Here is a 14,258-nt window from a genome sequence, read left to right as displayed (position 1 = left end):
GAGGGTTTCAGAGTGATACGTGGGGCTAGTTGGCCTGACACATGCGAGCGGCTCACATAGGGGAGATTCACGTGCTTAGTACAAAGGGCTTGATATCATTCGTGCACTGGAGGGGGCTGCCAAAGCTTTTGCAAGGTATATAATGGGGAGATTGGTGCGAACATGCTGAGGGGTTGGCATGTTACTTTTAAGGAAGGTTAGCATGAGCATGAGGGATTCAGCAGGGCGCAGAGGAAGCTTGGCATATTACATACAGGGAATGTTGGCGTGATGTGTACAGTGCTGCTTAGTGTGACCTGTGCCAGGGGGTTAATGTATTATCTGTAGGCAAAGTGGACATGACGTGTGTCAGGAATTTAGCACATTACATCTATGCAAAATTGGCATGGACATGTGAGGGTTTGGCATGTTACGTGTAGGTAAGGTTGGCATGACATGTACTAGAGGTTCCCGATGTAACTTGTACCGGGGTAGGCAAGGCAGGCGAGATGCATGTGGGCAGTGCTTAGCATAACTTGTTCCAGAGGTCTAGCGTGTTACATATAGTGGAGTTTGCGGTGACATATGTGGGGGACATGTGGCAAGATGTTTTCCAGGGCTTTGTCTTGTTACATGTATGCGCGGTTTGGTAGGACCCACCTTGGGGGCACTTGGTGTGATGTGTGCCGCAGAAGTTTAGCACATTACGTGTAGGAGAGGTTAACATGACATATGCCAGTGTAGCGTGTTAGATGTGACGCACGTGACGGGAGCTTGGCATGGCTTGTTCTAGTTTCGCATGTTCTATGTAGGCATGGTTTTGTGTGACACATGGGGGCATGTGCCATTACTTATCCCAGAGATTTAGCATGTTACACGTAGGCAAGGTTGGAGTGACACACACCAGAGGCAGTTGGCATGACTTATGCCAGTTTAGTATGTTACACGTAGGCACTGTTTGATGTGGTGCACATGGCGTGACTTGTGCCAGGGTTTGGCTTACACACCATCACAATATGGTGCGACACACGTGGCGTGATTTGTGCCGGGGTTTGGCGTGCTACACGCTGGCACGGTTCGGTGCATGTGGTGTGACTTGTGCAGGGGCTCGGTGTGTTACACGCCGGAACAGTTCGGTGCACCGCACCAAACTGTGGTGTGACTAGTGCAGGCTCGGCGTGTTAAATGCTGGCACGGTTCGGTTCGGCGCACATGGCATGACTAGTGCAGGGGCTCGGTGTGTTAAACGCTGGCAGGGTTTGGTTCGGCAGGTGTGGCGTGATTTGTGCCGGGGCTGAGCGTGTTACACGCCGGCACGGTTCGGTGCGTCGCACGTGGCGTGACTCGTGCGGGGTTCGGCGTGTTACACACCGGCACGGTTCGGTGCGTCGCACGTGGCGTGACTCGTGCGGGGCTCGGCGTGTTACACGCCGGCACGGTTCGGTGCGTCGCACGTGGCGTGACTCGTGCGGGGCTGGGCATGTTACACGCCGGCACGGTTCGGTGCGGCGCACGTGGCGTGACTCGTGCGGGGTTCCGCGTGTTACACGCCGGCACGGTTCGGTGCGTCGCACGTGGCGTGACTCGTGCGGGGCTGGGCGTGTTACACGCCGGCACGGTTCGGTGTGTCGCACGTGGCGTGACTCGTGCGGGGCTGGGCGTGTTACACGCCGGCACGGTTCGGTGCGTCGCACGTGGCGTGACTCGTGCGGGGTTCGGCGTGTTACACGCCAGCACGGTTTGGTGCGGCGCACGTGGCGTGACTCGTGCGGGGCTCGGCGTGTTACACGCCGGCACGGTTCGGTGCGTCGCACGTGGCGTGACTCGTGCGGGGCTCGGCGTGTTACACGCCGGCACGGTTCGATGCGTCGCACGTGGCGTGACTCGTGCGGGGCTCGGCGTGTTACACGCCGGCACGGTTCGGTGCGTCGCACGTGGCGTGACTCGTGCGGGGTTCGGCGTGTTACACGCCGGCACTGTTCGGTGCGGCGCACGTGGCGTGACTCGTGCGGGGTTCGGCGTGTTACACGCCGGCATGGTTCGGTGCGGCGCACGTGGCGTGACTCGTGCGGGGTTCGGCGTGTTACACGCCGGTTCGGTGCGTCGCACGTGGCGTGACTCGTGCGGGGCTGGGCGTGTTACACGCCGGTTCGGTGCGTCGCACGTGGCGTGACTCGTGCGGGGCTGGGCGTGTTACACGCCGGTTCGGTGCGTCGCACGTGGCGTGACTCGTGCGGGGCTGGGCGTGTTACACGCCGGTTCGGTGCGTCGCACGTGGCGTGACTCGTGCGGGGCTGGGCGTGTTACACGCCGGTTCGGTGCGTCGCACGTGGCGTGACTCGTGCGGGGCTGGGCGTGTTACACGCCGGCACGGTTCGGTGCGTCGCACGTGGCGTGACTCGTGCGGGGTTCGGCGTGTTACACGCCGGCACGGTTCGGTGCGGCGCACGTGGCGTGACTCGTGCGGGGTTCGGCGTGTTACACGCCGGCACGGTTCGGTGCGGCGCACGTGGCGTGACTCGTGTGGGGTTCGGCGTGTTACACGCCGGTTCGGTGCGGCGCACGTGGCATGACTCGTGCGGGGCTGGGCGTGTTACACGCCGGTTCGGTGCGGCGCACGTGGCGTGACTCGTGCGGCGCTGGGCGTGTTACACGCCGGTTCGGTGCGTCGCACGTGGCGTGACTCGTGCGGGGCTGGGCGTGTTACACGCCGGTTCGGTGCGTCGCACGTGGCGTGACTCGTGCGGGGCTGGGCGTGTTACACGCCGGTTCGGTGCGTCGCACGTGGCGTGACTCGTGCGGGGCTGGGCGTGTTACACGCCGGCACGACACAGGCCCAGGGCTGCCTGGCGTAGCTCCCCCGGGCCAGGACACGGAACAGGGGCTCCCCTGGCTCCCTGCGCCTGGGGGGGGGGGCAGGGGCAGCCCGGGTGGCGCTCACAAGATGGCGCCTACCCAGCCTGGCTCACCTCAGCTGACCTCCCCTTCCCCCCCCCCCCTCCCGCTGCCCCGTTGCATGATGGTTAAATAGCCCAGCCGGGGAGCCCGCCATTTTCTGCTGGGGCTGGCGGGAAAGGCGCGAGAGCAGCGCGAGCGCCGGCGCGGGACTCCCAACGGCTCCAACGGCCGCTGCAGCCAGGGGCGCGAGCCACACGCACAGGTAACAGGGCGGCGCGAGACACCCCCTCCCCGGACTGCCCCTCCCCCTCGTTCGAAAAGGGGGGGGGGAGTAGAAACCGAGATCGGCTGAGGAGACAGACCCTTCCACCAAGTAAGTCCCGCCTTCCGTCTGTATCCTGCAGCTCATTGGTCGGGCGAGGCGACAGCACGGTGTCCGTGCTGATTGGCTGGATGCCCTCCGCACCCTGGGAGCCCCGAGGTCCATTGGTCACGAGCCGCGTCAATCACCGATGAGGCTTCGCGGCTCTTGCACCCCCCGCATACCGTCAGGTTACAAACCAGTTCGCAGGCGACGCTGGCCATTGGCTGGCGACGCCGGCCAATGGAGAGAAAGCCACGCTCAGCCAGGGCAGGTCACTTGACTCTAGCTAGCCAATCAAATCCAGACTTGGTGCATAGGCTTCTGGGAGATGTAGTCTTTTTTTTTAAACCCACTTGGGTGTGGATAAAGGGGGTGCTCGGACTCTTGGGGTTGCACTGTGGGGCTGCCATGTTGCCTGGGGGAGTGGGATGCCCTGGCACCACGTGGTATGGCTGGGGTTGCTGCTAAGGGCTTGGGCTGCAGCAAGTGTAAGCCAGCCCTGGGGACCCCCTTAAAATGGGGCACCCCCACTTTGGGGTCCTGCTGCCCCACTGTTTGAGAGCCACTGCATTGGACCCCAGTGCATTGCCAGAGCCCCTTGGACTGCAACCGCTAGGGCCTGCTGCCTCCCCAGAGCCCCTTGGACTGCAACCGCTAGGGCCTGCTGCCTCCCCAGAGCCCCTTGGACTGCAACCGCTAGGGCCTGCTGCCTCCCCAGAGCCCCTTGGACTGCAACCGCTAGGGCCTGCTGCCTCCCCAGAGCCCCTTGGACTGCAACCGCTAGGGCCTGCTGCCTCCCCAGAGCCCCTTGGACTGCAACCGCTGGGGCCTGCTGCCTCCCCAGAGCCCCTTGGACTGTAACCGCTAGGGCCTGCTGCCTCCCCAGAGCCCCTTGGACTGCAACCGCTAGGGCCTGCTGCCTCCCCAGAGCCCCTTGGACTGCAACCGCTAGGGCCTGCTGCCTCCCCAGAGCCCCTTGGACTGCAACCGCTAGGGCCTGCTGCCTCCCCAGAGCCCCTTGGACTGCAACCGCTGGGGCCTGCTGCCTCCCCAGAGCCCCTTGGACTGCAACCGCTAGGGCCTGCTGCCTCCCCAGAGCCCCTTGGACTGCAACCGCTAGGGCCTGCTGCCTCCCCAGAGCCCCTTGGACTGCAACCGCTAGGGCCTGCTGCCTCCCCAGAGCCGCTTGGACTGCAACCGCTAGGGCCTGCTGCCTCCCCAGAGCCCCTTGGACTGTAACCGCTAGGGCCTGCTGCTTCCCCAGAGCCCCTTGGACTGCAACCGCTAGGGCCTGCTGCCTCCCCAGAGCCCCTTGGACTGCAACCGCTAGGGCCTGCTGCCTCCCCAGAGCCCCTTGGACTGCAACCGCTGGGGCCTGCTGCCTCCCCAGAGCCCCTTGGACTGCAACCGCTAGGGCTTGCTGCCTCCCCAGAGCCCCTTGGACTGCAACCGCTGGGGCCTGCTGCCTCCCCAGAGCCCCTTGGACTGCAACCGCTGGGGCCTGCTGCCTCCCCAGAGCCCCTTGGACTGCAACCGCTGGGGCCTGCTGCCTCCCCAGAGCCCCTTGGACTGCAACCGCTGGGGCCTGCTGCCTCCCCAGAGCCCCTTGGACTGTAACCGCTGGGGCCTGCTGCCTTCCCAGAGCCCCTTGGACTGTAACCGCTGGGGCCTGCTGCCTCCCCAGAGCTGGGACTGGCACCCCTGCATTATGGCTCCCAGATCTACTTCGACTGCAACCAATGGAGCTTGCTGCCTCCCCAGAGCTGGGACTAGGACACAGGAGTCCTGGATCCTAGGCCTAAGCACTAGAACCTGCCCTCTTCCCGGAGCTAGGAAGACAACACGTCTCCTCTTCCATCCTGGGCAAGTCATGGAAATTAGCATTTTCTATTACAGCAGAAACAAAACACAGGAGCATCTGCGCAACTCTAATGTTTTTCATGGACTTTCTGGTACCTGTTTGTTTTTGTTTTCATTTAGTACCAGAAATGTTCCTTAAGCATTTATACGGTGACCTGTAGGATTCCCGTGGTATGTGAGCATCTCATAGTTGTCAAGTGCCAGAGGGGCAGCCATGTTAGTGTGTGTCTGCAAAAACAACAAGGAGTCTTGTGGCACCTTAAAGATTAACAGATAATTTGGGCATAAGCTTTTGTGTGTGAAAACCACTTTGTCAGATACATGGAGTGGAAATTGCAGCAGTTGGTGTATACCGTACCAACCTGTGTGTACATAGTACCTATTACCTCAGCCTTTTACCCATGATATCTTATGCCCAAATAAATCTAGTAGTCTTTAAGTTGCCACAGGACTCCTTGTTATAGTTGTCAATCTATTTCTTCTCCCAACACCCTGGAAAGGCTGGGCAGTACAATTAGCTCCATTTTACCAGTAGGGAGCCACACTTGTTTAGTGACTTGTAGGTCATGCGACATGAACCCAGGTAGCCTAAATCTTAGGTTAATTCCCCCCTGCGCAATCCTTCCACCCAAATATTCTGCCATCTTTATGACCAATGTCTGTGCCCCAAGCACAGTCTGAGCCAAGCTGTTCCTAAAAAGATTAAGCTAACGTCGTCTCCCCCCTCCCCCCCTTTTTTAGCAGATTTCTTCCGCACTAAAGACCGTCCGCCATGGCCCGTACCAAGCAGACTGCTCGTAAATCCACTGGTGGGAAGGCCCCCCGTAAACAACTGGCCACCAAAGCAGCCAGGAAAAGTGCGCCCTCAACCGGGGGAGTGAAGAAACCTCACCGTTACAGGTACGTGGTGTCTGCTTTCTCTGCTGGTGTGTGAGGGACACGTAAAGGCAAGGGCTGAGTTTTGAAAAAAACAACAAATGATCTTTATCATAGCCTTAATTCCTATGTGCTATGGGTGAGGAAGTGTGGGCTAGTAGTTGGGGATTAAGACTCCTGATCTAGAATTCCTTGTGCCAGCTATGTTGCTGGCCTGCTGGTGTGACCTGGGAAAATCACTTCCCTTCCCAGTGCCTCAGTTTCCCCTCTCCTCCTTTGCCAGTCCCATCTGCTTAGCAGGTAAGCTCTTCAGAACAGGGACAGTGGCTCAGGATGGGCACATACAGGGCTGAGCACAAAAAGCCCTCGACAGAGCAGGGCTCCAAGTGGCTATTGTAATTACAGAGAATTACAAATGATTTGTAGTGAGTAGTTTTCACAACTATTACCCTCTGCTGGCTTATTAAGGCAAGTATAAGGGACACCTGCATGCGTGCAGAGTTGCTTGTAGCCAGCTCAGAAATCCATGTTCGGCAAAGCTCCTGCCCAAAGGTGGAGATTTCTTCCCTGTTCCAGTCCTTGATGGGAAGAAGCTGCTAAAGTACCACAAAGCCACTTCAAATAGAGAAAACCTTGGACGTTGTAGTGGCCTAATATTAGGGGTTGTCAGCTTTGCCAATCCCCTTTAATTACTGCACTTTCTTATTAACAGGGAAGTTTGTGAAGTGATCAGGAGTGAAATAGGTCAGTTAGTAACTTGGGGGTCCTCTTAAGTCCCCAGAGACTCTCTGTGTGTGCGCGCGCGCCCTGTCGCCCTCGGCTCCTCCGATGGCTGAGCGTGTTTGGGAGCACGGGAGTTAAATTCCGAGCCCTTCCTGCCATGCCTTTGAAATCTCTTTCAGGCCTGGCACCGTGGCCCTTCGAGAGATCCGGCGGTACCAGAAATCCACTGAGCTGCTGATTCGCAAGCTCCCGTTCCAGCGTCTGGTCCGTGAGATCGCTCAGGACTTCAAGACGGACCTGCGGTTCCAGAGCGCAGCCATCGGAGCCCTACAGGTAGGCGACTTTGTGTGTCTTCCCCGCCAGGCGGACAGAAGGAAACTTGTCTAACTTGCCCCCCAGACGGTTGGGAAACACTTTCCAGAGCGTGAGCCCGACCTGCTTTGCAATCATCATGTCTGTAGACACTAGAGATGAAGGTACGTGCTCGTCTAGAGGGTGAACGTTCCTCTGCTGCATGGAGCCTCTGGCTTCAGAATATAGAATGTGAATTCCCCACTGACATCCACAGATGACTGCATCTCAGGGCTGTGTGCATTTAGGTGGGGGAGTGAGGCTGCCATCAGCGGCAGTGCCCAGTAGCTGTGTGTAAATCGTGTCGAGCTGTCTGAGCGAACAGTGCTGCAGAAATGTAATGTTACGACTGTGCTCTGAATCTACCCGCCGGTGACAGGGGAAAGCATCCACATCTCAAAGCTGCTGGCATGTGGGTGCTGAGCAAATAGAAAGAGCTGCCGCATTTGCGCCTATGCTGCCCTCTAGTGTAGAAGGGTGAGTGAAGGTTTGGGGTCTCAGAATTGGTTTCCTCACATGCCAAATGGGGTTCAGCCGACACTTGGGAAGCACACATAGCCAGGTAGCTACTAAGCAGGTAGGGCCAGTTTTTTCCCGAGAGCTCAGCTGACATCAGAATCAACACACTTGGGGAAAAATCTGGCCCTTGGTACAATGGGAGCATTTTGATGCCTCCTAAAGAGACTATTGCGAAACAAATTGAGTTGTTACTTCTGTTGTGGTTTTTCCTTGGTAGGAAGCCAGTGAGGCTTATCTCGTGGGTCTCTTTGAAGACACCAACTTGTGTGCAATCCACGCCAAAAGAGTCACCATCATGCCAAAAGACATCCAGCTGGCGCGTCGTATCCGCGGCGAGCGGGCTTAACTCATTGGTGGCCGATACCTGCTCACACAGTGTGTTAGAATAGACTCTAGGGTTGTTTTTTTTCCTACTCCTGTTTGTAGTGGCTAGGACACAGGGAGATGTTATAAACCTATCTTAGTAATATGTAAGCGATCAGGAGAATTAAATCCTTTTGTTCACAATGTACAAGCAAAAAAACTTTAAAAATTTTTCAAGACTTGGATTTTTTGTTTTGTTTTGTTTTTGTAAACTTTTTTTCAGAATTGCAAAAAAATATATGAAACAAGGGGGAAACATTTTTGAAATATCTGGTTTTATACACAATACTTAAGTAGATGTAGGCATAACATAAGCAGCTTTGGGTCTTTGGTTTGTAAAAATATATCTGCAAAAAATCACGCTACACTATTTTTCATTATTTGATTTGTTTTTTTTTCCTTTGTATTTAGAATGGGCATGATCTTTAAACTTGTTTTTTTATTTCCATCAGTCTCGTGAAATGTGACTTGGACCTTTGTAACTTTCAGGTTTCTTCACCCTGTGGTGGGAACAAAAAAAAATAAATGTTGAACAATAACTTTTTTGTTTTCATCTGGTATTTGCTATGGCACTAGGATAGGTGTGTGTGTCATGTTCTTTATGAAATCAAAGCAACTTACCTTGTGCTGACCCACTATATCCTGTGCTTTTAAGGATCTCTGAGCCTTCTGCAAGCATTATTTAAGCCTTCCAAATCCTGGTGGGGAAAGGAGTATTAGACACATTTTGCTCATGTGGGAAATTGAAACCTGCAACTGTTGCAAGTACTTGGCCCCAAATCACACAGCAAGCCAGTGGCAGAACCAGAAATAAAACTCAGGAGTCTGGAATCCCGGTTCCTGCTCCAGCTGATGCAGAGGAAAGAACGTCGCCCTCCTTTCTTGTTGCAGAGAGACCCAGACGGCAGGGCCTCAGGACTCCTGTGTTCTTGGGCTGACTTGGTATGGCATTTACCTCCTCACTGGTACTGGCAGAGTGGCAGAGCTGTGCCACTTACTTAACACCTCTGCAATGCTTTGGGTTCATCTGTTGGAAGTAGTTATCAGGTAGACCCCCTACCCCCAAAATACTGGACACACTTGATCGCAGGTGGGGGGGGGGGAGGGACCGGCCGGGAGGGGGGCAGGGCTGGCTGGGAGGAAGGGGGAGGCGGGTTGGGGGCTGCGGGACTGGCCAGGAGGCAGAGGGGGCGGGAAGCAGAGCTGGGGGGGTCGGGGGCTGAGGGGGCTGGACGGGAGGGGGGGCCAGAGGAAGGGGGGAGGGAAGCAGAGCTGGTGGGGCGGGGGGTGCAGCCATTGGCTGCAGCTGGAGTCCAACAGGCCGCGCCCCCAGCAGGCACTCCCTCTAGTTGCTAGTAGAAGCCGGTGGGGGGGTGGGAGGGACTGGGAGCCACTCTCCCCACTTCCGCCCCCCCTCGCCCCCCCGGCCTGGGTTCTGCACGCAACCAGAGGCTCCCAGCTGGGAGGCGGGGCCACGATTGGCACTCTGACCCTCTGGTTGCATGCAGAAGCCGGGCGGGGGGAGTGGCTGGGAGTCCCAGCCCCCACCCCACCCGGCTTTTACACGGGACCACAGGCTCCCAGTCGCTTCCCCGCCCCCACCAGGCTTCTGTTCGGTGCCCAGCTGGAAGTTCACAAAATATTGTACATTGCACGTGTCCGGTATTTTCTGAATTTTTCTACCGGACCGAGGGCGCAAAAACCGGACACCTGGCAACCCTAACTGGTGCTGTGCAACTGGGAAGTAGAGGGGGGTTTGACCCCTCCTTTGAACAGCCCTTTGAGAAGATGGCTGTTTAGAACTGCAGTGTATTGCTTTCAGCTCTCGTGCTCCATGCAGGCCTGACTGACCTTCATTTGGGGGTGAATTGGGAGGGGGTTGGATTATTTTTGCTGAGGGGAGACCCCCCCCAAGTGCTATACCTGTGCTGCTGTCGCATTTCAAGAACTGACAAACCCTTAGTTTCACTATGTACCAATCTTGCCCTTAAAAACTCAGATCGCACGCAACTGGCCCCTACTTCGCTGAGCCACATTCTGCTCTCTGCTCTATGCTACAGTCACTTCAGCGGAGCTACTACAGTGCTACAATGGGATGGCCAGGATCAGACTGTGGGCCACAGCTAGCTTACCAGATGTTTCCTGCTCATCTCTGCTGGTGAAGGGTCTGGAAGTTCCCGTCTGTCCTTTCTTGAAATGCCCTTGGCCCTCCAAGTGGATATTTTGTACTTGTTTTCCACAGGGGCCTGTTCTGAATGGAGCAGCCTCTCTCTCGCTGCCTTTAATGCTTACTGCTCTTAGAAAAGAAGAGTGTGCCTCTCGCGATAAGCATGGAGGGGAAGGGTTTTTGTGGGTTGGGGTTTTTGTTTTGTTTTTTGCACTGGCCTATTTTTTACACAGGTTTTCTGCCCTCTGTAGGGTTTGCTTTGGAATCTTAAGAGTCTGACTCCATAAGACACATTAAAAAAGCACTTTGCTCCCACACATGGGTTTAGACTGCAGCTGCCACTCACTTGTTTAATGTCTTGGAAAACTCAACCACAAAATTATCCTGGTGGGTGGGCCTGTGTCTGGAAGCATCATGCCTTGAATAGAAAACGTATCCCGATAAAACAGTGTGCCAGTAAAAAGCTGAAGCAGATAGATAAAGGTGAAGAGGTTCAAAGAATCAAAGTGCTTTGCAAATGCTGATGAATTGATGGTTGGAAGGTGGATCTGTATTGCCTGTTTTCTAAAGGTAGAGAAAGGGGGATGGCAGGGGCAGAGCGAGAGAGAGAACCCAGGAGTTGGGAGTTGCAGACCTGGTGTTTTCTGCCTGGAAGAGGCAAGCCAAGCACAAGGCCAGTCAGGGTTCTGTTTCCTGGCTGGCAAAGTGGATGTAAAATCCTGCATTCTGTGCTAAGTGCTTTTCACTTTGCAGTAGGGTAAATAACTGCGCAAGATAACATCAGTTCAGGCCCAAGACTTCTGCTGCAGGCTCTGACCTGTGTCTTGAACATTTCTAGCTTCACTGCTCTCCTTTCAGCCCCTCCAGTCCCTTTGTGCATCTGTTCTGTCAACTCACCCTGGTGCAGGTGCTGGGGGCTGAGCGCAGATTACCCCGAAGTGCTGACTTGATTGCACTTGACAAGTTGCATTAAATTTAGAGACAGTGTGCAGAGCGAAAGCCCTGTTTTAGCCACCTTAAGTGGAATTACAATGCTGATGTGTCAGGGCTGTTTTATTTTCTCTGGCGTAGTGTAGGCAGATGGCCCTTTGAGGACGGGCAGTCCCCCTCTGCTTAAAAAGGACAAGTGTGTGGTGATTGCTGGTGGGCGTTTTGTTTTCTTGTTTGCAAAGCTTTTAATATCTGTATCTTATGGGAAGTTGTGTGAGCTAGTGGTTAGATCAGGAGGCCAGGTTCTCAGGATGCTAGCGGTTCCATTACCAGCTCTGGAGGATATCGATTAATGATTAGAGCAGGAAATGGGAATGCAGGATTCCTGGATACTGTTCCCCGGGGGGCGTGGAGGTTAGAGCAGGGAACCATAAAGCGGATTGTCTTATTTCTAGTCCTGAGTTGTCCCTGACTCATTCTGCATCCTTCAGTAATTTTCGTCCCATCCCCAGGCCCCTTTGAAGATGAGGATAAAAGTCCCGACCCTCCAGAGGCGCCTGGCCTGGCTCTGTTGTTAGCAGCGCACTGCGAGAGCCTGAGTGAAAAAGCCACTCGGCAGCCGGGTATTTATTATTAATAAGCATCCTTGTCAAAAGGAAATGCACAGCGCTGTTAGGGGCCGGCACTTACCTCTGGATTGCAGCCATCTGACCAGTGCCTTTCCGCTCTGCCTTCAGGTCTGAAGGTGTGTGGCACTGCGGCAAAGCACATGCCATTTAGTGGGGGCTGACACTCAAAATAGGGTGGCTGCCCTTTGCCACCCCCTCACCCTGCGTCGGTGATCATCCAGTGCGACACACTGTGGTCACTCAAACGTCATGGAGGCAGTGGGAATGGAGCCCCTCCTTGGAAAGCCTAGACCTTCATCTGAGAATTCCCATTCACAGTTAGCCATATAGGATCTAGGACCCACATCTGGGAAGTTCTGATTCTATCCAGCAGAGGGCGGTAGTGTGTCTCCATACACCCGCGGGTGCACAACCCCGACCCCTGCAGGGGGCGATGCCTGTCAGGTGCTAATTTCCCTTCGAAAAACGAGCTCCCCTGTCTGCTTGCTATGGCCTGCTAAAGCCCCGGGTGGGATATTTGACTTGTCTCTTGTATGATCGGTATCGTTCTTCCAACCCTGCGGGGACCTAGGGCTTTGTGTGCACAGGGATCTGCCCTGCCACGTCTGCCAGCGATTGGAGTAGCGTGTTAAAGCCCAAAGAACCCCCTGGGATAAATCTTGTTAAATGAACTAATCTTACTCCCCTTTCAAACGGGGTGTGCGGCGCCCCAGCAGCTTCAAACATCGCCCCCTCTTGGGATGGGATGGGAGAGCACCCGCTGGTCTGACGCGCTTAGGACAGCTGGGGGCGAGTTAAGGAGGCAGCTGGAGGCCAGCTTAGGCCAGAGGCAGATTTTTAGCAGCTACTGGAAGAATAGGCCCAGCGAGGGGAAACTGAGGGACTCAAATTCCAATGCTGAGCCCTGCCCCAGCCTGCTGGTGCAACCCTGGGATTAGAACCAGGTAAGTTGCAGCCTCGGTTCCCTCCCTCATCATCTTGTGTCCCAGAAATATCAACTTCTCCAGGACGTGTCACTAGTTACGGAGCTGGCCGTGCCCGCTATGATGGTACCGTCTGACATCCCGTGCACCGGGGGACTTCCCGGCACATCTTCTGGCTTCAGATCCAGTCGCGGTGGATGGATTGGAGTCGGTCTTCTGCAAAACCCTCCAGTCTTGTGTTAAACGTTTCCAGTAATGGGGACTCCGCTGTGACCCTGGGGAGATTCTTGCAGGGCTGTTAAGATTGTGCGTGTTGGTTCCACTCTGAATTTGTTGCTCCCTATTTAGGTACTTCCAGGCTGGGAGCAAGTGACGTGTCTTTGATGATCAGTTAAACGGGTCTGTCACTATAAGGCATGTGTTCCACTCCGTTAGCAAAGCTTGGAGCTGTGCTCTGACCCCTCTCCAATTTAGCAGCCTCTTTCCTGAATTGTGGGCACCAGATAATCCTGGTCACAGGATCCCAGCTGTGATGGCTCCAGGCCCAAATACGGAGGAGAAATAACCTCTCTGCCAGTGTTCCCTATAAACTGGGCGCATGGCAGCCGCTCAGGAGAGATTCAGATGCCACCCCGCTGTTGAGCAGAGCATGCACAGCTAGGGTTTTTGTTTCCATCTGTGGTGCACATTTGCACATGTTTCGGTGCACCTAACAAAGTGTATTCTGCACATGGATGGAAAAGATTAGAGGGAACCTTGCGCCTATTTGGGAGTTCCCTGTTGTGGGAGGGACTCACAACCCGCCTCTTCCCATGTGCGGCGTGCGCGGGGGCTCTTTGGCAGAGAGGGTGATGGCATGGACAAACCTGGGAAGCACTGATTCAAGGCTAAGCTCTTTAGGGGCAGGAACTCGCTCTTAAGCGGCCTATGCCGCACCTGGAGCAACGAGGCCTTTTCGGGCCTGCTGTGATTGCGATATTACTGCGTTCCGCACAGGAATTGTGAACTTCTGGGTGTCGCGTGCAGCCGTGGGGGAGCCGTGTCTCAGACTCAGAGTGTGGGTTTGCTCCGCGAGGGGATCGTTTCGACGGAGGAGAGTCCAGACGCACTTGGGTGGGAATGTCACCGCTGGCAAATGAAACAGAAGCCTTGAGGGGCTGGACCGTAGTGCGCCAGGCAGCATTTCCAGGCCCTTGTAAAGAGGCTGGTGACCATAAGAGGGCAGCGGTGTGTTAGCTAAGAGCCTTCTCAGTTCCGGCTCTGCAGGGAGCTACTCGCTAGGGGCTGGACTTCAGAAGAGCTAAGGTCCCTGGACTCAAGCAGCCAGCCCTCAAGCGGCTCCGCTGCCGTCCCTTCCGGGTGGGTCTGCAGAGGGACTGCATGGCTGTAACGGGAGCTGCTCTACGCCCTGTGCTGGCCAAAGGCCTTGTTCAAAAAGACAGCAGAGTTGCTCAGCGCCAGCGTCTAGGAGGAAGGGTGATCCACCGGTTAGAGCAGGGGTGGGGGAGCCGGGTGGTGGAGCCAGGCTCCAGTCCCAAATCTGGAGGGGAGTGGGGTCTCATGGCTAGCAAGAGAGAGGACTCCTGATTCAGGCGAGGGCGTGTTAGCTAGTGGTTAGAGCAGCACTCGTCAGGACTCCTAGACACTATCCTAGCTCCCCAGGTGACCTCCATCTT

At 55.7% G+C, this 14,258-nt stretch overlaps 1 protein-coding gene across 1 annotated transcript; it reads left to right on the top strand.

Annotated features, from left to right (window-relative positions):
• The first annotated feature begins 2,982 nt into the window (after nucleotides 1-2,982).
• LOC102444530 (histone H3.3A) lies at nucleotides 2,983-8,472 on the top strand. The gene is made up of 4 exons (XM_075917806.1): nucleotides 2,983-3,139; nucleotides 5,843-6,001; nucleotides 6,880-7,033; nucleotides 7,788-8,472. Exons 2-4 carry the CDS (start codon nucleotides 5,874-5,876, stop codon nucleotides 7,914-7,916), a joined length of 411 nt encoding a protein of 136 aa, XP_075773921.1. The 5' UTR covers nucleotides 2,983-3,139; nucleotides 5,843-5,873; the 3' UTR covers nucleotides 7,917-8,472.
• The last annotated feature ends 5,786 nt before the right edge of the window (nucleotides 8,473-14,258 follow it).

This window comes from Pelodiscus sinensis, unplaced genomic scaffold (genome assembly GCF_049634645.1).
Source record: "Pelodiscus sinensis isolate JC-2024 unplaced genomic scaffold, ASM4963464v1 ctg146, whole genome shotgun sequence".
Classification (NCBI taxonomy): domain Eukaryota; kingdom Metazoa; phylum Chordata; order Testudines; family Trionychidae; genus Pelodiscus; species Pelodiscus sinensis.
This window is presented reverse-complemented; position numbering and strand designations above follow the sequence as displayed.